The sequence below is a fragment of the Procambarus clarkii genome, chromosome 63 (genome assembly GCF_040958095.1).
Source record: "Procambarus clarkii isolate CNS0578487 chromosome 63, FALCON_Pclarkii_2.0, whole genome shotgun sequence".
In the NCBI taxonomy this organism is placed as follows: domain Eukaryota; kingdom Metazoa; phylum Arthropoda; class Malacostraca; order Decapoda; family Cambaridae; genus Procambarus; species Procambarus clarkii.
Genome location: NC_091212.1, coordinates 29,608,463 through 29,636,315, shown reverse-complemented (window position 1 = coordinate 29,636,315; position 27,853 = coordinate 29,608,463). Strand labels below are relative to the sequence as shown.

The 27,853-nt window shown below is 49.2% G+C and overlaps 1 protein-coding gene across 1 annotated transcript in view; it reads left to right on the top strand.

Annotated features, from left to right (window-relative positions):
- ema (C-type lectin domain containing ema) overlaps positions 1-27,853 on the top strand; it is a 198,941-nt gene that overhangs the window by 152,155 nt on the left and 18,933 nt on the right. Inside the window, 2 exon segments of the mRNA XM_069308827.1 lie at positions 15,884-16,021; positions 25,129-25,334. Of these exon segments, the coding sequence (XP_069164928.1) occupies positions 15,884-16,021; positions 25,129-25,334 (344 nt within the window).

Below are 27,853 nucleotides of genomic sequence, written 5' to 3'. Positions count from 1 at the left end.
GAGTGTGGTGTCTGTCTTCTAGGTGGTGCGTGAGCCGGGAGTGAGTCTCCAGTACTCGGGCTGCATGCGCCTAGGGTTCCATTCCCTAGGTGCCCTGTAAGTACTGCCCTTGGGGCTTGGGGCCACCTTTCACAAGTTCCTTGGGCTCTGCCCCTGCTAGGCCGTTTGCTGCTTGGTTTTCGGCCTGCTCTTTGTGTGCTCGGGTGTTCTGTCTCCCTTGTTCGCCTTAGGGTAAAGGGCAGTTTTGCACTGGTGGGGCACAGGATGCTGTGCAGCCTGTTTTCACCTATATGGCAGCCAGGCTCTGTTCTGCCTGGGTATGCTGTCCCCTTGCGGGGTTTACTTTTTATTTTTGTTTATCTACCTGGTGGGGGATCTGCCTTCGTTCTTGCCCCCTGTGTCACTTGTGTTCTGAGTATTATTCTGGTTGTTCCTCCCTGCTAGGTCCCCGTGATTGTACACGTCCCGGGGGTTCAGTTTTTAAAAAGTTGTTTGGTAGCTTTGGGCGCCGGTTAGCAGTACCCTGCCTGGGGATTACCTGAGCGCGAGTCCTATTATAGTAAACGCTCGGGACCCTGGGAAACCCCTGGGGGCACGCAAGTCTGATGGCTGTGACCCCGGAGTCCCCTCTCGCTTCCAGCGAGTTTGAGGGTTGCTCTCACCCCTTGTCTCAGGGTGACTCTGTTTTGCCTCTGTCTGCTGCCTGTGAGGTTGGTGACACCTTCGACCCGGAGTCCTGCGAGTTTTGTTGCTCATTGTGGCTCGGTTACCCAGTTGTGTGCTGACTAAGCGGGTGCAGGCAGCAGGGGCATTGCACGTTGAGCTTTGGTTGTGGCAACGCTCTCGTTTGTTTGCTTCCCGGGAGCCCCGGGGTTGCCTCGTTTTAGTTCATGTTGGGACTTGGGGGTGTTGGTTGCTTCGGTTCCTTCCACGCCCCCTTGTCTTTTCCCTGGATCCCCCCTTCCTACCTCCATCCAGTTCCTTACCGTCTGTGGGTTCAGGGCGGGGTTCGATGGTTTTGAGACTCCGGCAGTCTCGGGGAATTCCCCTTCTGGGGTAGTGACGGGGGCATTCGAGCCTGTTCCTCCAGCCGTGTTGTAAGAGTCCGCCAGTGGGCTCCCTTCCTTAGTATTTTCGCGGTTGCCCCGGTTTTCTGGTATGGCCAGGGTTTTGGTGGGACGGCTCGGCCCCGGGGCCTGTCGTGTGGGTTCCCGGGGCTGGTGAGGGGCTGACTTGGGTGGGGGGGCCTAAGGCCCTGTAGGACCCTGCGGGTTTTATTTCTCCCCCTCTAGGCTGGGCTTGCGGTTACGGCGGGGGGGGAGGGTTTTTCCTCCCCCCTCGCCATACGAGTTGTTGGGTGTCGGCTCCTCCCCGGGCTCGGTTCCTTGTCCTTTGAGTCGGTTGGTTCCGTCCTGTAGGTGGGTGCTCTTCTCCGTTGCTCCCCCGTTTTTTTTGGGATGGGGTATCTTCGTCATGTTTCCCTGTTATTGGGGTTCTACGTGACTTATTGGTCTCGGTGCGACTGTGCCTTTGTGTGCCTTCGGGACTGGTGTTTGCTTCTGTGTTCTCGAGGGTTCGGGTAGGTTTTCACTACTTCCCGTATTATTGGAACGTCTGTCGGCTCCTAGTCCGGGTCGCCGGATTGGGCTTCTTGTAGCCCAGTTGGGCTACCCGTGGCCTGGTTGGGTTCCCATTGGGCTCCTTGTCTTTGCTTCGTTGGCCGGTTATGTTGTCGCTGCTTCCTCTTTTGGCTCCTGTCCTGAGTGATGTGTTGTTTTTCTAATTAGAAGTTCCCTAGGGTTGCATTCTGTTTGGCTACTTTTCTTGTGCAGTAGTCCTAGTTGGCGCCTTCCCGCAGAACGGGTTGTGCGGTTCGGCCAGCGTGTCCTGCGCATGCACCGTGGGAGTTTTTGGTCTGGGCGGTGTGTTTCAGTGCTGGTGTTTTGCACCTTTTTTCTCGAATGCTTCACCTCTCGCTCTTCTCCCTTCTCCGGTATGTGCCCTGTCACTCCAGGGGTGTCCTGGATTACAGCTGTGGGGAGGACGCCAAGGTTTTCCCGTGTCATGGGTGTGAGCCTCCTTCGCCTCTACCCTGCTCTCCTGCTTGTCCGGCTCTGGCTTCTTCACGTGGCGGTGCTCCCGGGATCTTCTTGGCACTGTTGGGTCATGTCACGTTCGTGTCTCTGTTCGACAGGCGAGTTTCTGTGGTCTGGCGTCTTTCGGCCGGGCGCTGGATGCGGAGATATTTATGTACCTGTCTTTATATAGGTGTATCTATGTACAAATATGAGACCGTCGGCACACCGGTGACTGCCCCTTTTCAACCCTTCCAGTCCCACTCATAGACATGTCCAACCCATGCTAGAGTCATTCAGGAGACCCACCTCTTTCGTGTTATGAGGTGTGTGAGTTGTGGTGCTGGTTATGTACTCACCTGGTTGTGCTTGCGGGGTTTGAGCTCTGGCTCTTTGGTCCCTCCCATATGGAACAACATGCAGGATAGTCACTGAGTCACTGATAGTCACTACGACAAAGTCACTGAGGCATTAGAAGAGAAACAGAATGCTGATGTGATATACACGGACTTCGCAAAGGCCTTCGATAAATGTGACCATGGCGTGATAGCACACAAAATGAAGTCAATGGGAATAACCGGTAAAGTAGGACGCTGGATACTCAGTTTTCTGTCAAACAGGACTCAGCGAGTAACTGTCAACCATATAAAATCTAGTCCAAGTGCAGTGAAAAGCTCTGTACCTCAGGGTACAGTCCTTGCACCACTGCTTTTCCTTATTCTCATATCAGATATAGACAAAAATACAAGTCACAGCTTCGTATCATCCTTTGCAGATGACACAAAAATCAGTATGAAAATTACCTCGGCTGAGGACATTGAAAAACTTCAAGCTGATATTAATAAAGTTTTCGACTGGGCATCAGAAAATAACATGATGTTTAACAGTGATAAATTCCAGGTACTCAGGTACGGTAAAAATGAGGACCTTAAACATAATACAGAGTACAAAACACAATCAAATGTACCCATAGTAGGAAAACAGCATGTAAAGGATTTGGGAATAATAATGTCGGACGACCTAACGTTTAAGGAGCATAACCAAGCAAATATTGCGACAGCCAGAAAAATGATAGGATGGATTACGAGAACTTTCAAATCCAGGGATCCCATCACAATGGTTGTACTCTTCAAGGCACTTGTGTTGTCCCGTCTTGAGTACTGCTCAGTACTCACTTCCCCCTTCAAAGCAGGAGAGATTGCTGAAATAGAGGGAATACAGAGAACATATACGGCACGCATAGACGCAATAAAGCACCTAAATTATTGGGATCGTCTCAAAGCCCTCCAAATGTACTCACTAGAAAGAAGACGAGAGAGATATCAAATAATATACACCTGGAAGATACTGGAGGGCCAAGTACCAAATCTACACAGTAAAATAACAACGTACTGGAGTGAACGACATGGAAGAAAATGTAGAATAGAACCAATGAAGAGCAGAGGTGCCATAGGCACAATCAGAGAACACTGTATAAACATCAGAGGTCCGCGGTTGTTCAACGTCCTCCCAGCAAGCATAAGAAATATTGCCGGAACAACCGTGGACATTTTCAAGAGGAAACTAGATTTATTCCTCCAAGGAGTGCCGGACCAACCGGGCTGTGGTGGGTATGTGGGCCTGCGGGCCGCTCCAAGCAACAGCCTGGTGGACCAAACTCTCACAAGTCGAGCCTGGCCTCGGGCCGGGCTTGGGGAGTAGAAGAACTCCCAGAACCCCATCAACCAGGTATCAACCAGGTATAGTACCAGTGGAGAGCAGTGGTGCCATAGGCACAGTCGGGAAACACTGTGTAAACATCAGAGGTCTGCAGTTGTTCAACGTCCTACCTGCGAGAATAAGACATATTGCCGGTACATCAGTGGACATCTTCAAGAGATCACTAGCCTGTTTTCTAATAGAGGTTTCAGACCAACCTGGCTGTGGTGGGTATGTGGGCCTGCGGGCCACTCCAAGCAACAGCCTGGTGGACCAACCTCTCACAAGTCAAGCCTAGCCTCGGGCCGGGCTTGGGGAGTAAATGAACTCCCAGAACCCCATCAAGCAGGTATCGAGCAGGTATTTCCGCCGTCGGTCGCCTGGTGTGCAGGTTCCTGGGCCTGCTGGGCTCTGTCATGTCTCCGTTGGCCCTGTCTGGGGTCGGCCTGGAGTCTGCCTGCACCGTTCTCTGCCTTCGCAGAGACAAGTTGCTACATGCATGTTGCGTGTGGTGCATGCTGCTGCTGCACGTGTGCATTGGTAACGTGTTTCGTGGTGGCGTGTCCTTGTTCCTGTGTCAGGTTGTGGTGTGACGCTTTGCTGCTGTTTTGTGCCTGGGGTTTGCGTGTTGGGTTTTGCTTGTATTATTTTTCGTGGTCTTCGGGTCCCTGGCTTGGCCCTTCCATGTGTGTGGGGTTCTGTCCATGCCTGATTGTCCACCCCTGGTTGTGTTTCCTGGGGTTTGAGTTTTGGCTCTTTCGTCCTGCCTCTCCCTTGTCGCTTCCCTGGCATCTCCTTTGCTCGGTTTTGCCTGCCCTTGCTGCTGTATGGGGGGGGGGGGGTTTCCGCCGCTTCCCTTCCTTGTGCGTTCCCCTTGTTTCCTCCTCTGCCGCAGGGGTTTTCTTCATGCGTTCCTTGGCTTCTTGGGCGTTCCTTCAGCCTGTCTCATGGTGCACTTATGTGTCTTGGTCTGTTTTCGTTGCTCGTACCCCTTGGTTCGGGTACTGGTCTGGTGGCAACCCTTACACATTCTTTGGTTTTCCTTGCTTGCTCTGCCGGTTGGCTTTTTCAGTGTCTTGCGATGTCTCGCGTCGGACCCGTCGTTTCTGATCTCCTGGCTGGCTTGCTCGCTTTGGGGAGCTTTCTGTTCGGCAGACGTTCCATCTTCTTTTTGCCGGCTTGGGCTTCTTTGGTGGTCGTGCCCGAGATCTTCCCGCTGCTCTGCCTTTTCCTGGGCTCAGATGAGCCTTGTCGGAGCTGATTACGTTTTGCCTCGCGTGTCTTGCCTCCGGTTGGTGGTCTGGTGGCTTCGTTGTTGGTGTCCCACCTGCGTGCTTCTTCTTGGCAGCAGTATGGGGTATTTTGGCGGCCCTTCCTCTTCCTCCTGTCCCTTCTTTGGTGGCTGCGGTTGTTAGCGTCGGTTTGGTTTTTCAGGTGGGGGTTGGGGGCCGTCATCTTGCCACATACTGTCGCCTCGTTTCGTGGGACGTTGGCAGAGCCGCTTCCGCTTGCTTTCGGTCTTGGTGTTGCTTCTGCACCGTTAGTAAGCTATCTCGTGCGTTGTTTCACCTCCGGCCTGTTCGTGCGCCACTTGCACTGTCCTGGTCTCTGGTCAGCATGCTCTGTCTTCTCCTTGGTTGGTGGTTCTCCTTCGGTTCAGGTTTGTTTTTCGGCGACTCTTTTTCCTGTTGGTATTTGCCTCTGGGGGTCGGGTCGCTGGGCTTCTTGCTCTCCTCCGCAGGGGTTTTCTGTTCCTTCGGTCTTGGCGTTTTGGTTGTTCGGTGGCAGCCGTCTCCATCATTTCTAGCACTGGGATGGGGCTGCTGCATTTCCGGAGGGGTCCTTGGTTTGTTGGGGCTTGGCTGGTTGGGCCGGGGAAACGTCGTGTTTTGTGTTTGGTGGCGGCCCTCTGCTGTTATTTGTGTGCCTCTATGTCCGGGACGTGCGTTGAGTTGATCCGGTTCCATTCTTCCCTGTTCGCGGGTGAAGGTGTCCCGTGAAGGTGTCTCCGTGTTATTGCAGCTAGCCTGCCTGTGTTCTTTCCCCTATGCCCGTGGCGTTCGTGGCTTCGCTGCTCTTGCTGTCATTCGGGCACTGATCTTTTGGTGTTCGTACAGGGGCCTAGCTGCTCGTTATCTCATGTTGTTCCCGGGCCCTTTCAGGGCTGTGTCGCCTTGGGTTGGCGTTTGCTGCCGGTTGTCTCACTTCAGTTGAAGGGTGCGTGGTGTTTGCCTCCCGGTTCCGTCCCTTTGACCTTCCTCTTGTGGGTAGTTAGTTCCAGGGAGCCAACGTGGCTCCCCCCAGAAAACCAGTGTTAAATTGTAATGAAACACCATTTTCTGAGTGAGACCCGGAGGCTCCCCAGCAACCCTCCTTCCCTCCAGTCGGCGGTTTTTCGCGTGTTTTGACATCCAGCCTCAGAACTGATGGGTGGATAGCCAGCGTGAGAGGTCTGGGGCTCCCCCTTCCCCCTCCCAGGGAGGGGGGAGATGCGCAGACAGCGGCGCGGTGACATGTGACGTCATACTAGTTTGCTTGTTTTCTGATTGGGGGAGTTCTATCCACTAGTTCGGCTTTTGGTAGCAATTTTTTACCAGAATAGGGATTTGTTTTGGAATGCTTACCTTTCTGGATGCTTGACCCGGTCGATGGCAGACATAGAATGCTTCCAACCACACGGGGGTTTCTATAGGCCATTGCTCCCCTTGCCTCTGAGGGGGCCAGGTTCTGGCCGTGGTCCCTGGTAGGCCCTAGAACTCCATGCATATGACTGATGCCAAAGTCTGACATTAGCATATCAGCCTGGTATAGCTCTGGGGAGCCTCCGGGTCACACCCAGAAAATGGCGTTTCATTACATTCAACGCTGGTTTTTTCAGTAAGTAGATAATGCTGATGAGGCTTATTATTAAACAGCATTTTCTCTTACCAAGTTTAGAAGCAAATTAATTATGCATGATATATATACGTGTAGTACTAATACATTTATATATAAGCATAAAGGCAGCAGCATATGTGAAGTTTACAAAACATAATCATGGCATTCAAGATTTTAATCAAAGGGATCATTCAAGACAGTACACACAGCATATGTTGTCCCTGTCCCTAAGATATTTAGTACCAGCATGGAAATCCTACCTGGTAAAGCACAAGAAAAATTTCAGATAGCAAAAGTTCAGAGATTTGCTACAAGACTAGTGCTAGGGATAAGATAATATAGCAGGAATGCTTTTTATGAAATCAGGCTAAGAAAATTCAATCACACGACACTAGATGAGAGAAGGTCTGGAGGTGATATGTTTACTACACAAAATATGATCAGTTAAACAAAGTGGGTATAGATGTTCTTCTAGATAAGGGTAAAGAGAGTATGGGGACAGGTTAGAAACACAAAATAGTCAGACAACAAGATTCTTGTATAGAGTGATGAGGGTGGTAAGTGGAATGAGCTTGAGGCAGTTGTGAGAAACACCTCCATTCCCAGCTTTAAAGGAAAGTACAGTAATATAGAATGTTGGAATGCACCCAGTACAATAGCTGTAAGGTGGCGCTGTAAGGCTAGGTTATGTACACACTTTTAGGTGAGGGTGCATGCACTATGGGTATGTGCATACACTCAAGCACTCTGAGAGAATGAAAGCCACAGTGATACACATTATACATACTCTTTAAGTGATATTTACAATAAATGATTTTTAATTTTCTGGAAAGTTGTTGAATCATGTTCATTACTGATGTAATTTTCTGTTAGACTAGTAAATTTTCTATCAAAGCAAGCTTCTCTATCACCTTGGATGTAATATAAGATGAGGTAACTTTCTTCATAATTCAGGGAAACATTTTATTTTACTGGACATAGTAATGCTAAACTTAAAGTTTAGTATTGTATAATTTGTGATGCAGATATAGTTTTTGTATTTAATGTGGGTGTACTTTTGTGGTCTTGTGTGGGTGTACTTTTTGTGGCCTTGGGGTGTACTTTTGTGGTCTTGTGTGGGTGTACTTTTTGTGGCCTTGGGGTGTACTTTTGTGGCCCGATGGGTGTACTTTTGTGGTCTTGTGGGTGTACTTTTGTGGCCTGATGGGTGTACTTTTCTGGGGGGAGCCCCTACGGCTCCCTGGAGCTTATCGGGCTAATGTGTGTTATGTTAGACCGGGACATTAGCTATGGAGTTCAGACCTACCAGGGACCAGCGCCAGAACCTGGCCCCTTCAGAGAGGTTTCAGGGAGCAATGGCCCTGGAAAACCCCATATGGTTGGGGGTTTTCCTTATCTGCCATCGACCGGGGTTAGGCACCCAGAAAGGTAGGCGTAACAAAACAAACCCCACATGGTAAAAACTACAACAAAAACCGAACAGAGAGGTAGAAAACTCCCTACAATCCCAAGGAAAACAATCAAACAATCAATTTACTGCCGCGCCGGTCGTCCGCGCAGCCCTCCCCTCCCCGGGAGGGGGAGGGGGGGGCCCCGGACCTCACCGCGCCGGCTGCCGTCAGTTCGCAAGCTAGTGTCAACCGGGATAGACGCTTCTCTGGCCTCAAATTCCTTGGCGGTGTTTGCCTCGTGTGGCGTTCTCTGCTGTTGTTGTGGTGTGCGGTGGCCAGGAGTACTTCATCAGTGCCGGGGCTGCATGCGTCTAGGGCTTCCTTCCCTAGGCGCCCTGTGAGTACTGCCCTTGCGTGTCAGGGTTATCTTCTCTGGGGCGTTCGGGAACCGCTCCCGTAGAGGTTTTTGCTGCTCGGCATTTGCCTCGCCCTTGGGGCCAGCTGGGGCTTGGGGCCCTTGTTTGGCCTTGGGTAGGGAGTGGTTTTGTGCTGGTTAGGGTGTCAAGGTGTTGCGTGACCTGCCACCTAAGCGGCGATCGGTTCCTGTTGCCTCTGGGGACGGTGTACTTTTGCGGGGTTTTTCTTTTGTTTTGTTTTTGGTTGCCTGGTGGTGGTGCTGCCTCGTGGGCCCATAGTTCCCCTGGTATTGTTTTGGTGGTCCTCTGCTAGGCCCCCGTGCTTGTACACGTCCCAGGGGTTTTCAGTATTATCATTTACCCGTGTTTTGTTTGGGTTTCTTAACCGGTTAGCAACACCTTGCCCGGGCTTCCCGTAGTTGCTACCCTACGGGCCCTGGAAACCCCTGTCGGGGCTCGGGGACCCATGGAGGCGTCTCCCGAGTTCCAGCCTGCCTTGTGCGGGTTTGAAGGTTGCAGTGTGCCCTTGTCTCAGGGTGACAGTCACCTGTTTTGCCTCCGTCATGCTGCCTGTTGGGTCAATGACACCTTTGACCCGGAGTCTTGCGAGTCCTGTTCTCTGCTTGTGCTCAGGTTTTACTCTGAGGATGTTCCTATTAGAGTACAGGCAGCATCAGCGTTGCATGTTAGATTTAGGTTATTGCAACGCGCTAGGTCGGTTTCCCGCCTGGATGCCCCGAGGCTGCCCCGTTTTGGTTTTAGGGACCCTGACCTGGGGGCGTTGATTGCTATGGCTTTGACTCCTACGCCCTCTGGTCCTTCCCCTGTGGTTCTTCCTGCACCACCCCCCCTGTGTCCGGCTCCGAAACGTATGCGGCTTTCGGCCTTGGCACAGGATTTAGTTGGTGGAGAGACTCGGGCTGCTTCGGGGGCTGCCCCATCCGGGTCGGGGACGGAGGCATTTGAGCCGGTTCCTCCTGCCGAGGCTTCTGGGTCCCACCAGCAGGCCCCCTTGTCTGCCTTTCCCTTGGACTCTACCTTTTCTTCAGGGGTAGAGGGTTTGGAGGACGGCTCTGCCCCGGGTCCCGACGTAAGGGATCCTGGGGCTGGGGAGGAGTCGGCCTGGGGGCCTTGGGCCCCCTGTGACCCCGCTTGGGTGCTTTTGCCTTCCCCACGGGGTTTATTGTTGCAGGGGGAGGGGTTTTCTTATCCTCCCTCCCTGTATGAGTATGATTTGGGTTCGGCTCCTCCCCGTGTTCGGTTCCGGGCGCCTTTGGGTACCTCGGCTCCGTCTTTACAGGGGTTTGCTACTTCCCGTCTCTCCGCGAAGGTGGCTCGGGAAGCTCTTGCTGCATACCTCTTACGAGACCCGGGTTATGCCTCCCCAATGGATCCGTCCTCGTTTGAGTTCGGTTCTTCTTCCCGTTTTTGGGTACGTTTGGAGGTTCCGGGGTCTTCCTGGCTAGCAGACTGCCCTTTCTTTTCGTTGGGGGCGTGGCATGGGTTCTGTCGGACCCGCACGCTTGATTGGCGCGAGACTGCTACTTTTATGCAGGTTTACCTGGGGGGCGAGTTTGAGCACCTTAATGCGTGCTTATTCGCTCCTGTGCTTTCTCGGGATGTTGGCCTTTTCCAGCTTCACGTGCAGGTTCCTCAGCTTTCGGCTTCATTGGTTGCGGAGGAGTTGCGCTCCCGTGGGCATTTGGCTTCGGTCTTGCGTTTCTTTTCCCTTCTCGAGCTCTCTTCTGCTTGGCTCGAGGAGGATGTGGGAGCGTTGGCTGAAGGGCCTTCGTCCGGGGCGCTTTCTTCGGCGGCTAGGGCGTCGGCTGCACTGTTGAAGCTCTTTGCGCCCATCCTGAAGGAAGCGGTGTCTCTGTTTTTTGCTTCTCGCCTCGCGTGCTGTCAGGCTGTGCTCGCCCTCTCTTTGGATTCCGCTTGGGCCCTGGCTCTTAGGTTTTCGTCTCCTTTTTGTCCGTTGCTGTTTGCAGAGTCTGCGGTGTCCCAGTTTCTGCATGCGGCTTCGGCTAGTTGTCGTCCTATGGCGGACTTGTTGATTCTCCGGAGCAGTCGTTCTCGGCAGTTTCGGAGGGGTCGTGCCAGGGTTTCGGTTTCCGCTGGTCGAGGTGGGCCTTTGGTGCCGGTTTCTGAGCCGTTGTTCCCTTTGGGGCCAGCGTCGTCTGGGCGGCGCAGTGTTCGCCCTGTTCGACGGTTGGGTTCTCGTGCGGAGCGTCGGCCCTTTCGCAGTTTGCCCCGTTGACGGGGCGATGGGGGGGAGGCTCGCTCTGTTTGCCCACGCTTGGTCCCACGATTTGTGGGCCTTTTCGGTCGTGTCATCCGGCCTGCGGTGGCGTTGGGCGACTCGTCCTCCTTTGGGGGGTTCGGGGCTAACAGGGCAGGTCTCTTCTCCTGCGCTTCGTCAAGTCATCTTGGAGTGGGTGCGCTTGGGCGTGGTCGAACCGACTACGTCCCTCAGGTGGGTTTCCCGCCTGTTTCCAGTGCCGAAACGGGACTGTGCGGATCTGAGGTTCATTCTGGACTTGTCCCGTCTGAACCCCTGGATTCCTTGCCCCTCCTTTCGGATGACTACTCTGTCTCAGGTCCGGCTTCTGTTGGAGCCGGGTGCCTGGATGGTGTCCCTGGACCTAAAGGACGCGTATTGGCACGTTCCTATTCATCCGGGGTTCAGGGACTGGTTAGGCTTCGTGGTAGGGCGTCACGCTTACCGTTTTCGATGCCTACCTTTTGGCCTGAATCTGGCACCTCGCGTTTTCACGCGTCTGACCCGAGTTGTGGTGACCCGTCTGCGTCTTCTAGGGATTCGGGTTTTGGCCTACCTCGACGACTGGCTGGTGTGGGCTCCCAGTCGGTCAGCTTGTCTGCTCACCAGGGATTTGGTTCTTTCCCAGCTCGCCAGGTTCGGGTTCCTGGTGAACTGGAGGAAGTCCCATCTGGTTCCGTCCCAGGTTCGGACCTGGCTGGGTCTTGTTTGGGATTCTCGGACCGCTTCCTTGTCTCTACCTCCGGTGGCGTTGCGGCGGCTGCGGGACCGCCGTTTGCTGTTTCTGAGAGGGTCCCGGGTCACTCGGCGGTTGCTCGAGCGGTTGTGCGGGAGTCTGAACTTCGCCATGCTAGTCTACCCGCCGGGTCGGGTTTGGCTTCGGCGTCTGTTTTGGTTCCTTCGGGGACGTCCTTTCCGCCTCTCTCGCGATCGTTGGGTTCGCCCTCCGGGGGTCTTATGTCGGTTGCTGCGTCACCATCTTCCTCTTCGGATTTTTCGGGGTTCGGTGCTTTGGCGCCTTCCCGAGCCCTCGCTCGATGTGTTCACGGACGCGTCGTCTCTCGGCTGGGGCTTTGTGACCAGTGCTCACCAGGCAGGCCAGGGACGGTGGGGTCCGTCCTTCCATCGGGCTCACAGCACGGTTCGGGAGTTCGCGGCTGTCTGGTTCGCGCTTCGGAGGGTTCGGGTCGCTCGGGGATCGACCATTCGCCTCCATTCGGACTGTTCTCCGGTGGTTAATTGCCTGAACCGCGGGGGTTCTCTTCGGTCCTTGGCTCTTTGGGGTTGGTCCCTTCGAGTGGTTCGTCTGCTGGATTCTCGGGGTTTGGCTCTCCGTGCGGTTCACGTCCGGGGAGTGTCCAACGTTCTGGCGGACGGTCTGTCTCGCTTCCTTCCCCTGTCCACGGAATGGACGGTCGACGACGACTCGTTTCGTTGGATCTGCCAGACGTACGGTCTCCCAGATGTGGACCTCTTCGCGTCGGCGTGGTCCCGGCGTCTCCCTCTATATGTGACGCCCTTCCCCGACTGCGAGGCGTTCGCGGTGGATGCTTTTCGGCAGGACTGGTCGAGGTGGGGTTACCTGTACCTTTTTCCTCCGGTCCAGCTGTTGCTTCGGGTTCTGGTTCGGTTAGAGACATTCCCGGGGAGAGTAGTCCTCGTGGCCCCTTGGTGGCCGGCCCAGCCTTGGTTTTCGGTGCTTCTGGCTCGGTGCCCGAACCCGGGACGTTTCCCGCGGCTCCGCCTCTTTCAGCAGGTCGGCCCGATCCGGTACGGGGCTGGTTCGACCTTCTCCTCTGCTCTTCGCGTCTGGTCTTTTTGACGCGGGTGTATCACCATTTCTATGGTGATCAGGTGGCTTCTTTGATGGTGTCCCACCTGAGAGCTTCGTCTAGGCGACAGTATGAAGTTTCCTGGCGTTCCTTTCGCCATTTTCTGGCTCTTCGTAGGTTGTCTTTTCTCTCGGATCGGGTTGTTTTGTCCTTCCTTACTTGGCTTTTTCAGGACCGTCATTTGATGCCTAATACTGTCGCCTCGTATCGTGCGGCGCTGGCGGAGCCGCTCCAGCTCGCTTTCGGGGTGGACGTCACATCCGCCCCGTTTCGTAAGCTTTCCCGTGCTATGTTTCACCTCCGGCCTGCTCATGCGCCGCCTGAGCCGTCCTGGTCCTTGGACAGGGTGCTCTCCTATCTTTCCTCTCCTCGGTTTGTGGTGGCCCCTTCGGTTCCTGATTGTTTTTCCAAGGCTTTGTTTTTGTTGGCATTGGCCTCTGGGGGCCGGGTCGGGGAGCTTCATGCTCTCCTCCGGCGCAGGGGTTACTGCTCTTTTGGTCCTGGGGGTAGGTTTGTCCGTTTGCAGCCTTCTCCGTCCTTTCTGGCAAAGAACGAGACGGCTGCTTTCCGGAGGGGTCCGTGGGTCATTGATGCTTGGTTGGTTCGGCCGGGGGTGCATCATGTGTTGTGTCCTGTTGCTGCACTTCGCCGTTACCTGCGCGCTTCGGCCGGAGTGGCTGGGGATGCGCTTTGGGTTGATCCGGTTTCCCTCGTTCCCTGTTCCAGGGTTCGGGTCTCCCAGGTTGTCCGCAGGGTTATTAAATCTAGCCAGCCTGCGGTCTATCCTCGCGATCATGACGTTAGGAAGTTTGCGGATTTGGCTGCTGTGTTTGGTAATATGTCTTGGGCTCATATTCGGGCGCGTGGATTTTGGAAGTCGAACAGGGTCCTGGCCGCCCGTTATTTGGTGAATGTCCCTGCTCCTCGTCGTTCTTGTGTTGCTTTGGGTCGCAGGTTGCAGCCAGTTGTCTCGACTTCGAGTTGAGGAGTTTGTGGCCACCGCCTCCCGGGTAAGTCCCATTTTTCCTTCTCTTTGGGTATGTAGCTCCAGGGAGCCGTAGGGGCTCCCCCCAGAAAACCAGCGTTGAATGTAATGAAACGCCATTTTCTGGGTGAGCCCCGGAGGCTCCCTGGTTACCCTCCCTCCCATCCGGTCGGCGGGATTTTTCGCGTTGGTTGAAGCCTAGTTTCCGAACTGACGGCAGCCGGCGCGGTGAGGTCCGGGGCCCCCCCCTCCCCCTCCCGGGGAGGGGAGGGCTGCGCGGACGACCGGCGCGGCAGTAAATTGATTGTTTGATTGTTTTCCTTGGGATTGTAGGGAGTTTTCTACCTCTCTGTTCGGTTTTTGTTGTAGTTTTTACCATGTGGGGTTTGTTTTGTTACGCCTACCTTTCTGGGTGCCTAACCCCGGTCGATGGCAGATAAGGAAAACCCCCAACCATATGGGGTTTTCCAGGGCCATTGCTCCCTGAAACCTCTCTGAAGGGGCCAGGTTCTGGCGCTGGTCCCTGGTAGGTCTGAACTCCATAGCTAATGTCCCGGTCTAACATAACACACATTAGCCCGATAAGCTCCAGGGAGCCTCCGGGGCTCACCCAGAAAATGGCGTTTCATTACATTCAACGCTGGTTTTTTGGCCTTGTAGGTGTACTTTCGTGGCCTTGTGGGTGTACTTTCGTGACTTCGTGGGTGAACTCTTGTGGTGTATGTGTATATATATATATATATATGTATATGTATATGTAATCTGGCAAGTCTTCAACCCCCTTTTTGTTTTCTCTATATGAATTGTCATATTTTTCATCTTTCCAGCCAGTCTTGTAACACATGATGTCCTTTGCATCAGCCTCACCTGCAAGTTTGACTTTAGTACTAGGTGCCGATGGGAGCCGGTGGCTGAGTGGACAGAACACTGGGCATGTGATCCTGTGGTCCTGGGTTCGATCCCGGGCTCCGGCGAGAAACGATGGGCAGAGTTTCTTTCACCCTGATGCCCCTGTTACCTAGCAGTAAATAGGTACCTGGGTGTTAGTCAGCTGTCACGGGTTGCTTCCTGGGGGTGGAGGCCTGGTCGAGGACCAGGCCGCGGGGACACTAAAGCCCCGAAATCATCCTCTCAAGATAGGTAATGGGGACTGTACATGTTGGCTGTGAGAACAATGAGTACATTGTTACACCTCTATCTCAGTTGCAGACTTTCTAGTGACCAAATATCTTGGAAATGGACATGTAGGTTTCAAGTTTAGGTCATCATTGTTACTCTTGAGTCTATAATCATGGGACGTCTTTAGATATCATTGATGGGGTTGAGAACTTAAGACCCTTTATCAACAATTTAGTATGTTTCAGATTTATTTTTGGATAAATTTTAAGAATTGAAATTGGCATGGGTTATGGGCTTAAATGTTTACTATCTTTTCAGATCTTAATTTTTTTTTCAGTTCGATTGGTCTTGCATTTTCTTTCTTGTCAAACCCTGGAATGAATTTATTTTCCTAGTACAGTACTATACTTCTTTGTCATCCCAATGTTGTTGTTCTGTCAGTAATAGTTCTTATGCATCAATTTATTTACTCTTATTTCTTTTGAGGCTTGGTTTCTCAAGTTCTTCTCCCCGAACTTCCCCAATTATCTAAGTCTGAATAAAATTTTGTGTAATGTCATCGTCTCTTCAATTTGATTTGCCTGTCATTGGCCATTTGAGAAAAAATGTCTTCCTCTCCATCTGTTCGGGGAGAATCCTTTTTGACAATTCTGAAATACAAGTTGGACCATAGAATAGTTGGTTAAAGCATGCCCAATATTTTGTATTCTATATATGCTTAGATTTTTATACCCCCCCCCCCATTGCAAAGTTGTGAAGGCCATCCTGCTTAGCCTGTGTTGTCAACCATTCAACTGCTCGTATATCTGCATAGCATCCATCTGTGCTCTCAACTATAATACTGTAATATTAAGATGATTATAAGCACTGTGGCTTATTATTGATAACTTAAAACTTTACAGTTAAGGCATTCCACGTTACAAGAATTTTGGTAGTCTTCCATTTGATATTTTTGTGACAATTGTTCTATTTGATTATTAGGTAGACACAGTGGGAGTGTGGTATAATTAGATCAGCTTATAAGGAAGGAAAATAGTATCCTTTAAGCCTATTTTGTATCTTCCTACTGCACAGTAAACCTGCTTTCAGTGGAAGAATGCTGATCTCAATCTGTAGATGAAAGTGATAATGTTATTTAGTCTTGTTAACACTAATTTCCTTAGATTGGGTAAGTTCAAGGTTGTGACAGTGGAATCTACCTTTTACTTTTAGGACGAGGATTGAGTCGTGCTGTTGCTGCAGATGGACGCGGTCGCAGTCAATCTCACCGCCCAATGTTTAATGTTACTCGTGTGCCAGGCTTTGCTTTGAAGCGAGAAGGTGGAGCAAATCAGCAAACTACGGATGCAGGTATATTGATGAAATATTATTGCAAAATTCTTTTTTTACAAAACTAGTTTGATTTAAAAAGTCTATCATTAGAGTTTAAAGGTGTTTCTCAGAAGAGATTAAATCACCCGTAAAATTTAAGTAATATACATGTTTATTCATATCTCGTATTATAATCTTTAGGGAGTATAAAGTAGAAGAAAGGTAGGTTAACAGATAAATATTAGCTGGTCTTATAGGAAACTACACCTTAAATTGTATTGTTAGCATTACTTCTGCATATTTTAGGATTTTTTTTAAAGCGCCCTATTTAGTTTAATAACTAATAAAATACTGCTTTGTGAAGGTTTCTTTTATTTATCTTTCTCCTTCCTATCTGTGAAAACTGGTAACGCACTGCTTTGTTCTCATACTATTCTCTCTAGATATGTGCGCTAACTTTACTGAATTGTAAATTTATTTTGATAAATCTAAGCCAAGCTTTGTATAATTATGAAACATTTATTCTTAATCTGTATTGAGTGAACACTGTGCTACATTGTTATAATGACTTGGCATTTTCTTTTGATACTACTAATTAATTTTCATGGTTGCTTGTCAAGTTGATTTAATGTAAATTAAACCATTAATTAAACCTGCTAGCGTGTTCTCTTTTCAAGGGTTTGCCTTTCCTATTGTGCCGAGACAGCTTAACATTTATCCTGTATATTCAAACTCTTCCAGTGTAGTGTCACTAATAAAATGTTTTCTACTATACATATCAACTTTCCAGAATAGTTTTCTGGTCTATAAATCTTTCATTCATAGTATTTGTCTTAAATCTCATTGTCAGTTATGCCCTGTTTTCAATTTAGACTGTAGAAGATACTCATAAATCTAGTAAATATAATTGAAGTGACACCTCTGCAGGATATTTAAATTTTGAAATAACATTAATTATTGCTTGATAGTCATATGGTCATTTTAAGACAAGCATACAAAGCACTGGCAAGAGTTTGTACTGGACTAATGGTGCTTGCAGGGTTTGAGCTTGGGCACTGCCCATAAACTGTCAGCTAACTGGTGTACAGGTTCCTGAGCCTATTGGGCTCTGTCATATCTATATATCAAACTGTATAGAGTCTCGCACAACCATCTCGCTTCTTAATACATTTCATTTGTTGCTCCAAACAGCAGTTTTGCTGGCCCAGTTATTTGTCACCTTGAGCACAATATACCCCTATTTATCTATATACTGATCCATTATTAAGCTAAATCAAGAATGACCTTTTTTGTGGTAACTGAGACGTGTTTAAAAAAAAATTTAAAATTTAGAAGCAGTTAGGTAATCGCAGGCACTTTTCTTGGGGGAGCCCCTTCAGCTCTCCGGAGCTATCCGGGCTGATATGAATGTATTATACCCTGGCATCAGTCAAGCGAATGGACTTCTAGGCCTACCGGGGACCACGAGCCAGAACCTGGCCCCTCTCAGAGAGGCACAAGGAGCAATGGCCTATAGAAACCCCTGTGTGATTGGAAGCATTCTGTGTCTACCATCGACCAGGTCAGGCACCCAGAAAGATAGGCGCCCCAAAACAAACCCTATCTGGTTAACCACTGAACTGCTCTGCCTCCAAATATGGCAGCCCCCTGGTGTGCAAGAAATAAATTCTTTCCAAAATTTTTTTTCTCTTAATTTAATAACACTTTCGTGCGTTCATGCCACTCGAGAGCGGCACCAATTTTTCTCTTGAGTCCGTGTAACTGACTTGCTCACAAGTCACGAGAAAAAATATTTCTGTAAAATCCATTTTTTATCCGATCGACTTGGGGATAGTTTCAAAATGCACGCCATGAAATTCCCGTTCTCCCCAAATAAAAACGGTTTACAACAAGTCTAAATTTGACAAACCTATAAAGAGTGGAAACATTTCGTCGCTGTTTGGCACTCACTTCTATTGCGAACACATTGCTACAAAAATGAAATACGTACATCGAAAATTAAGGTCAGAACAGTGAAAAGAATATACACTTTTCAATAGGGGTCTCGCCGATGTGCCGTCAGGTGTGCGGTAACAGGTAACACTGCGGCCACCTCCCACACTCTTGAGGGTGGGCCTTGACCATGATTCTACATTTATATACATATGTCTGCATAGGGAATTTTATTGCGATCTCAGTGATACCAAATTTAACGCTGTAGGACAAGTGTGGAGTTGACAACCCTGAAAAGAGTAGAAACATTTCGTCGCTGTTTGGCGCTCATGGTTAGTGATCGGCGTAGTTCTTTATTTGGTGCCGGTCTAACTCATACTTTGGTGACATTTTATACATATGTTCTTCTAGAACATTCTATTGCGAACACATCTTGAGGTTATCTTGAGATGATTTTGGGGCTTTAGTGTCCCCGCGGCCCGGTCTTCGACCAGGTCTCCACCCCCAGGAAGCAGCCTGTGACAGCTGACTAACATCCAGGTACTTATTTTACTGCTAGGTAACAGGGGCATAGGGTGAAAGAAACTCTGCCCATTGTTTTTCGCCAGCACCCGGGATCGAACCTGGGACCACAGGATCACAAGTCCAGTGTGCTGTCTGCTCCGCCGATCAGCTCCCTCGACATTGCTACAAAAATGAAATATGTACATCGAAAATTAAGGTCAGGACAGCGGAAAAGAGTATTCAATTTTCAGTGTTGCCGCTCGATCGCCCGAAACACCGCGTGCACAAGGGGCAAGTTTCTTTCTCGGTTGCCAGGAGCGCGAAAGTTTTAAAATGCAGTCTGATCACGAGAAACTAAAAAAAAATTGTATGACATACTTTAGCCGCAATGGAGCTGGGAAGTTGAGCAAATTATGGGCGCTGAGTGATGGAGCGCTGGGGGTCAGTCGGCTCTGCGACCCCATGGGGCAGCAGTTGCCATGAATATAATGTTTCACAATTATTTGGATGTTTCTCATTCTTTTCTAATCTTGTTTTTGTAGAATATTATTCAAAAGTGTGTAATTTGTGGAATTTATATAGTTCAAAGTGTGGAATATCACTATGCTCAAAATTATGGGGCTCATATATGTGAAATACATATTATAATCTACGATCAATCAGTGTTTATGCTGTTATTGCACTATATACACATATTGTATATACCCATCTACATATGTGTTCACCATAACAAACTACTAAGTTGGTATGGTGAGCCCAGAAAACATGAGTGAGCTGCCACACCCAGCCAGCCCACCCTCACTCCTCAACACCTTACTCGCCAACATTCCTCCTCCCACCATACTGTTATTGTTTTTATTACACTATTTACACATGTATAAGTATCTACATGTTTTATTCACCATAACTATACAACTAAGCTGCCATTGCGTTCAAACAGCACAGTGGCCATCATACACTGCATGACAAGTCACACAGCAGACGATGCTATGAGTACGGTTCCACCTCCCACTCCAAAATGGCTCCTCCCAACATGCTCCTGTTGCTGTTATTACACTATATACACACGTTATATATAAATATCTACATATGTGTTCACCATAGCAAACCATCAAGCTAGTATGGTGAGCCCAAACAAGAGTGACTGCCACACAGTGACTCTACCTCAATTCCCTCCGTCCCTCACCAAAAATCCTCCTCCCACAATACTTTGCACAGCAAAGTATTGTGGGAGTCATCACAACCACAATAACCACAGTGGGAGTTATCACCACAATCCTGCTATTATCACAATCCTGGTCACTAAATCCTGTCACTGAATCCTGACCACAAAATTATTTTGTAAAGGAACATAAGTCATTTGAAGATTCCTAGATAGATGAAATAATGCTGTGGTGCTGTGGCCAGTGCTGTGAACATCTTGAACAGCATTGATTCACTGATATTTGAACATTGTACACAGTCATTATCACACTCAGGCTCTTCTGTAATACTATCATGGATAAATAATACCAGTTACATATATATTTTGACATTATTAGGTGATGCTGTGGTCACAAGCTGAACAGCAGTGCTGTGAGCTCATGCTGCATGCACCAGCCTTGGTTGCTCACTCAGTACTGAGACTCTCACACCTGGGAATGTTGCCCACGATTTAAACAAAAATGGCATCTGTTTACAAGTGCTCTGAGGAAGCTGATGTGAACCCCATGTAACTGCGGGAGTTTTGAATCATACGCTATACCCATAAGATCCCTGAGGCGCGTTGTGCACCACCTATCGAGACCTACAGGCGCGCAGTGCAGTGGTTAAACAAAATTGCTACAGAAAGCCAAATTGTTGGACAGAACTCCACAAACTAAAAATGAGCAAATGAGCATGACATCACAACCGTCACCATGCCGTCGTCTGTGCGTTTCCACCCTTCCCTGGAGGGGGCACAGGAAGCCCCAGTCCCCCATGCCAGCTATCTACACCCTAGTTCTGTGGTGAGACCTGGTGGTCGTGCGACACTGGCTCTGAATCTTTCCAGTGTTGTGCCTTGTGTGGTCCAGGTGGTGGTGTGCGAGCCAAGAGTAGTTTCAACTGTACTCTGGCTGCATGTGCCTAGGGTTCCCTTCCCTAGTTGTCCTGTAAGTACTGTAATGCCCTTGAGGCTTGGGGTTATTTTCCACTAGTCACTTGTGGGCTGCCTCCACTAAGGTCTTGTGCTGCTCAGTGATTGCCTGCCCTCGGGGTGGGCAAATTTCCCAGTCAGCTGGGGTGTTTCATGTGCCACTGTTTGTCTCTGGGTAGGAGGTAGTGCCCTTACTTGTAGGGGCACATGGTACTGTGCAGCTTGTTTTCACCTTATTACAGTGGCCGGTTCTGCTCTTGTGTTTTTTTGTTTTTGTTTTTCTCCTGCCTGGTGGGGAGGGGGATTTGGTTTTTCTCCTGCTCCTTGGTGTTGGTACCTATTATATATATCTTGGTGGTCCTCCACTAGGTCCTCGTGAGTGTATACGTCCCGGGGATTCGGCTTTTAGCAGTTTGTTTGGTAGTTTGGGGTACCGGTTACCAGTACCTCGCCTGGGCTTCCCTTAGCAGAGCGTCTAAGGGCCCTTGAAAACCCCACTGGGGCTCAGTGGTCCAATGGATGCATCCTCTGGGTCCCATCTCGCTTCGTGCATGTTTGAAGGTTGCTTTGCCCCTTGTCTCAGGGTGACAATCACTTGTTCTGCCTCTGTCATGCTGCCTGTTGGGTCGGTGACACCTTTGACCCGAAGTCATGCGAGTGGTGTTGCTTGCATGTACTTCCGCTTCACCCGCTCCATTGATAATGATATTTGGGTGCAGGGGGCTTCGGTGTTGCATGTGCGTTAAAGGTTGCTGCAGTGCACTAGGTTGTTAGTCGCCTCGGCTTTGGTTTCATCCGCGCCCCCTTGTCCTTCCCCAGCTGCAGTTCATCCTGTTCCTATCCGAAGTGTCTGAGGGTTTCAGAGTCGGGGCAAGGTTTAGTTGGTGGTGAGACTCGGGTAGTTTCAGGGGATGCGCCTTCCAGTGTGGCATTCGAGTCCGTTCCTGCAGCCGGTGCTTCTGGGTCTGACCAGTGGGCCCCTTTCGTTCCAACTTTTCTGGCTGCTTCTACCTTTTCTTTTGAGGCAGAGGGTTTGGAAGATGGCTGGCCCCGGGTCCTGATGTGGAGGCTCCCGGGACGGGGGAGGGGATGACTTGGGGGGGGGGCCTGGGCCCCATTTGACCCCACTTGGGTTTTGGTTCCCTCAGAGCGGGGCTTGTTGTTGCAAGGTGTGGGGTTTTCTTATCCTCTCCTCCATGTATGAGTTTGATATGACGTCAACCCCTCCCCGGGTTCAGTTCTGGGTTCCTCTGTGTCCTTCGGCCCCGTCTTTTTGGAGGTTTTCTGCCTCCCACATCCCGCCTCATGAGGTGCAGGAGGTTCTTGCAGCATACCTCCTGCGCAACCCGGATTATACCTCGATAATGGATCCTGCCTCTTGAGTTCAGTTCTTCCTTTCCTTACTATGTTCGTTAGAGGTTCCGGAGTTGTGCTGGTTGGCAGACTGTCCGATCTTTTCTTTGGGGGCGTGGCCTACTTTTTATCGGTCCCGCATACTTGAGTGGTGAGAGGCTCCTGCCATTGTTCAGGTTTACCTGGGGGGCGAGTTTGAACTCCTCAATGAGTGTTTGTTTGCTCCTGTCCTTCCGAGGGACATTAGCCAGGTGCAGCGTCACGTGCAGGTTCCTTCCCTTTTGGCGGCTCTGGTAGCTGAGGACTTGCATGCCCATGGCCACTTGGCTTCGGTCCTGTGTTTCTTTTCCCTTCCCGAGCTGTCTTCGGACTGGCTTGAGGAGGGTGTGGAGGCGCTGGGTGCCGATCCTGGTCTGGTGCACTGATCTCGGGTGCAGGCATCATCTGCACTGTTGAAGCTGTTTGCGCCACTCCTGCGGGAGGCGGTGTCTCTGTTCTTTGCCTCTCATCTCGTGTGCCGTCAGGCGGTGCTCGCTCAGTCCTTGGAATCCACTTGGGCCCTGGCTCTTAGGTTTTCTTCGCCTTTTTATCCTTTTGTCAGTTTGCAGAATCTGCGGTGGTATAATATCTGCAAGCGGCCTCTTCTAGTTGTTGTCCCATGTCGGACTTGTTGGTTCTCCGGGGTCTTCCCAGAAAGGTCGTGCCAGGGCTCAGAGTTTTGCGTTCGGGGTGGATGTTACTTCTGCTCCATTCCACAAGCTGTCTCGTGCGTTGTTTCACCTCTGGCCTGCTCATGCGCCACCTGAGCCGTCCTGGTCGTTAGACCAGGTGCTGTCCTTTCTCTCTCCTCCTCGGTTTGTGGTGGCCCCTTCGGTTCTGGGTTGTTTGGCGAAGACTCTTTTCTTGTTGGCATTGGCGTCTGGGGGGTCAGGTTGGGGAGCTTTATGCTCTTCTCTGGCACAGAGGGTTTTGCTCTTTTAGTCCTGGTGGTAGGTTTGTTTGTTTGCAGCTGTCTCCTTCTTTTCTAGTGAAGAATGAGACTGCTGCTTTCTGGAGTGGCCCTTGGGTTGTTGATGCTTGGTTGGTTAGGCCGGGGGGAAATCATGTGTTGTGTTCCAGTTACGACACTCCGACTGTTGCCTGCTCGCCACAGCCTCGGTGGCCGGGGACGCACTTTGGGTTGACCCGGTTTCCCTTCTTCCCTGTTCTAACGTTCGAGTCTCCCAGGTTGTCCGCAGGGTAATTTGGTCCCACTAGCTTGCAGTCTATCCTCGTACCCATGACGTTTGTAAGTTTGTTGCGGTTGCCATCGTCTTCGGTAACATGTCTTGGGCTGACATTCCAGCACAGGGTTTTTGGAGGTCGAACAGGGACCTGGCCGCTCGCTTCCTTGTCAGTGTTCCTGGGCCTAGTCGGGCCTGTGTCACTTTGGGTTGGCGGTTGCAATCAGTTGTCTCAATTTCATGTTGTGGAGCGAGGACCCATGGGGGCTCTTTCCCCCACGCCCCAAGAAAACCAGCATTGAATGTAATGAAGTGCCATTTTCTGGGTGAGACCTTTCCCAGCAACCCTCCCTTCGGTTGGCAGTTTTTCACATGTTTTGACATCCAGCTTCAGAACTGGGGGTTTGGATAGTGGGCATTGGGATCTGGGGCTCCCCTTTTTCATTCCTGGGGAGGGGGAGGGTTGTGCAGACGGCGGCACGGTGACGTGATGACGACATGCTCATTTGCTCGTTTTCATTTTGGGAGTTCTGTCCACTAGTTCGGCTTTCAATAGCAATATTTTAACCAGAATAAGGGTTTGTTTTGAGGCGCTTACCTTTCTGGGTACCTGACCCGGTCGATGGCAGACATAGAATGCTTCCAACAACACAGAGGTTTCTATAGGCCATTGCTCCTCGTGCCTCTCTGAGGGGGCCAGGTCCGGTAGGCCTACAACTCCATGTGCATTGACTGATGCCAGAGTCTAATATATTCATATCAGCCCGGTTAGCTCCAGGGAGCCTCCGGGTCTCGCCCAGAAAATGACGTTTCATTACATTCCACATTTTTTTTATTTGGCGTCTTAAAATTTTGCATTTGTTTCATTATATATTGTTTAAAATGGTATTTCTATTGTATCACATCATGTTGCTCCCTGAAGTAAGGATCAACCTTATCATATAGCTAGGATCATACACAGTCAGTGACATGCCAGGCACTGCCACCACAGGAAACGTTTCACAAGTCTCTATTGTCATTAAGTGTTCTAGGAAGTCACTTTAAAATTTCTCAATCCAGACCATGATGATCATGATGATGTAGGCAGGATCGAGCATTGGTGATGCTGGATATGCTCGCTTCCTGGTCAAATGAGCATCTTGACTGCAGTATGATGTGCATGGCTGTAGAGTGCAGGCTCTTTGTCAAGAATCTTTTTCAATGGCTGTTCAAAAAGAGGAAGCTCCTATCTTAATGCAGTGCTTCACATGCAATAGGTCAACATTGTTGGGCCCATTCCAGCTGGTTTCAAAGCTGGCACCTTCCATTCTTTCCTTTTAGCAAGAACCTCTTTCACAATCACTCTTCATGTGCTTTTGTCACAGCCTACAAGGTTTTAGACTTCTTGTTCTTGGAGTAGCTTTTAGTTTTAGTTTTTCTGCATTTTTATGACTTCACCCTTCAAAACAGATGAGACCTTTCCATATTGTTGTTACCTCAGTTTAAGGTGCTTTCATTTGGGAATAACCAAATTTTAGGACTTGAAAATAAGGCTTTGAGAGAGGGAAGGTTGCTCCCTAATCCATCCTAACACCTCTTTTCTTTCCTGTATACAGAGTGTATTATTGTATTGGGAAGTATGTGGGACAGGGAGAGTCTGGAAACCCTGAAGTGTGTGTGTGTGTGGTGTTGCTTCTTGGTTGTGGTCAGCATGGGTGACTTTACAGACAAGTGAGGCAGACAAGAGCCATTTTTTGGCGATCACTTGTGCCAGGGAAGGGTTCACAAGAACTTTATTTGTATGAATGTACTGAAGTCTGGACCAGGTTAAATTTGTTACCAGTGACTCCTTGGCACCTTTAATGAGTCTTCAAGTATATTTGAAAAGTTACCTGTGGTTCGTATGCATAGTATGTCATCCTGCCTTATTGTGCATAATCCTGAGTATGAAACAGCAGATGCAAATATTAGGAAATAATTACTGGGTACTGTTTCGAAAAGTGCTGTTCAAATTGATTAAAAAGCTTTGTTTCAAACAGTAGATGAACATGCAAGCAGTTGTGCAGGACGATCTGAATCGCAAAGTCCAAATCATAGTGGTCATCAGAGTAGTAGACAGCCACCAACCAGTCATGAAAGAGGCTCTCGTTCTAGTTCTCGACCCCGACCACGAAGTGAAGAAATCCCATTGGAAGATATGATGGCATCCGGTGATATCCCCCAGACCTCACCATCTATGCCAAAGGTTTGTCTCAATGCTACATCTCCTCAATATCTGGATATAAAATGAGAATAGTATGGACCATTATTTGATTGTTTTATTTAATAATTTAGAATCAAAGATGCCAGTGTATGTGATATGAGGTAATGTGGGTTAGTCTCTTGAGTGTGCCATATAGTAAAACCTTCTGAAATACTATATACACTGAAACCCCGTTTATCCTGACTTCAGATAGCTGGATATTGCCAGTAGCCAGACAGTAATTGCAAGTGATTCTCCAAAATCCAGAATAAGTAGTGTACTGCAAAAAATCTAGATCTCATGTTCACTTTCTTTAGTCAATGGGAGAAACTGGAATCAGCAAAGGTCTCTTTGTTCACTTTAAATCCATGTGGTCTGTTTATTCTGATTGTGTATATTTGATCGGCTTACACAAATGATTTACATTTTGTTAATATAATACCAAAAATAATAAATTTCAGGAGTACAATAATATAATGGTATGAGAATTAGTGTATGTGACTGTCAGTTTCTGATCATTTTGGCTTATTTCCATTTCCACGATGGTTCATGTGGTTGGGCTCCATTCCTTCCCCTCGGTTCTATCTTAGCTTCTTGCCCTCTTAACCCTTCCAAGTGCTACATAGTCGTAATAGCTTAGCGCTTCCTCCTGATACTTAAATACTGTACCTGACCCTGTTAATATCATGGATGAAACAGACGTGCACACGCAAATGACAGCATCTAACCTTGAGAAAATAGTGTTACACATAATGCTAGGCAATGCATAAAGGGCAGACTTTGATACATCAGAAGTATTGTCGGAACAACCGTGGACATCTTAAAGAGAAAACTAGACTATTTTCTAAAACAGTCTAGTTCTGTGGCCCACAGAACTGGTCTAGTCTAGTGGCCCACATACCTACCACAGTCTGGACCAACCAGGCTGTGGTGGGTATGTGGGCCTGCGGGCTACTCCAAGCAACAGCCTGGTGGCCCAAACTCTCACAAGTCAAGCCTGGCCTCGGGCCGGGCTTGGGGAGTAGAAGACCTCCCAGAACCCCATCAAGCAGGTATCAACCACTTATGCCTTGAGAATTTAGACTTTGACAACCTTTAAGAAAGAGACAAATGTGTCATTAATGGGTAAAGAAAAAGATGTTTGTGTTACTGAGTCCCAAAAGCTTCATGTTAACGTTTGTCATTTGTAGTTATAAGTTTCAGATGCTTGGGTCGTTCTTCAGTGCCAAACATTCTTAGTAAACAGGATTTCAGTTTGTATTATATATTTGGTCAGAGTTACATTGGAGTCTGAAAAGATAAATTTATAAAATTACTGTCATTTATGGAACATTGTCCATTTCTATAGTAATGACTTAAACATTTAATGATTCTTACTGTGTTCTTACTTCATGCTAATTGAATCATTTATTTAATAATGATAAATCTTTTATGCATGAAAAGAATATCAATAATCTGTACAGCAATTACTGTGAATGTCTTACATTTGAAGGTTGTCTGTTGAATAGTATTTAAAAAAGCTAATTTAAAAGTTAAAATATATTTAGTAGAAACAAATATAGAAAATTAAATTTGTCGCAACTCTTTGGTACTGGCAAAATGAGATGTAACACTTACTTGTAAAATGTAAATTGGAATGATTGTGTTTGCTACTTGATGAAAATTAGTCCATATTAGCTGATTATGATTGTACAATTGTCTATAGTGTAGGCTGTAGGCCCACCATTTTCATAAAATCTTTGAACCCCATAAATATACTAATTCGTATTAACTCTTGCCTCACAAGTTCAAATATTAGAAATTAGTGTCTTATGTATATAGAGGATGGCTAAGAGAGACAGACACACACAGACATGCCCCTCTCACCACATTCCCCTCCTGCTCCCCCATCCCATGCCCTAATTAACCCCCAACCCCAGACCCTTTCAGCCACACCCCCTCTTAACCCCCCCCCCCCCGTACTAGATCCTCCCAGCCGCGTCACATGACAGATACCCCAGGTCCTCCTTCCTAGGCCTTCCCACACCTGACACCTGTTGCCCCCCCACTCCAGTGGGGGGGTTATCTTGAGGTTATCTTGAGATGATTTCGGGGCTTTAGTGTCCCCGCGGCCCGGTCCTCGACCAGGCCTCCACCCCCAGGATGCAGCCCGTGACAGCTGACTAACACCCAGGTACCTATTTTACTGCTAGGTAACAGGGGCATAGGGTGAAAGAAACTCTGCCCATTGTTTCTCGCCGGCGCCTGGGATCGAACCCAGGACCACAGGATCACAAGTCCCGCGTGCTGTCCGCTCGGCCGACCGGCTCCCCAACCAGGCTGTTGTGCCCCCCCCCCCCCCGGGGGGGGGGGGGCACAACAGAAACTGAGAATGGCCAGAAGAGTCGGCTTCAAGGTAATATACTCAAACATAGATGGGATTACAAGCAAGGCAAGTGAATTTAGGGAACCCAGATGTAATTGGACTCAAAGAAACAAAACTCTCAGGAATCATAATGAATGCGGTGTTTCCCCAGGACTAC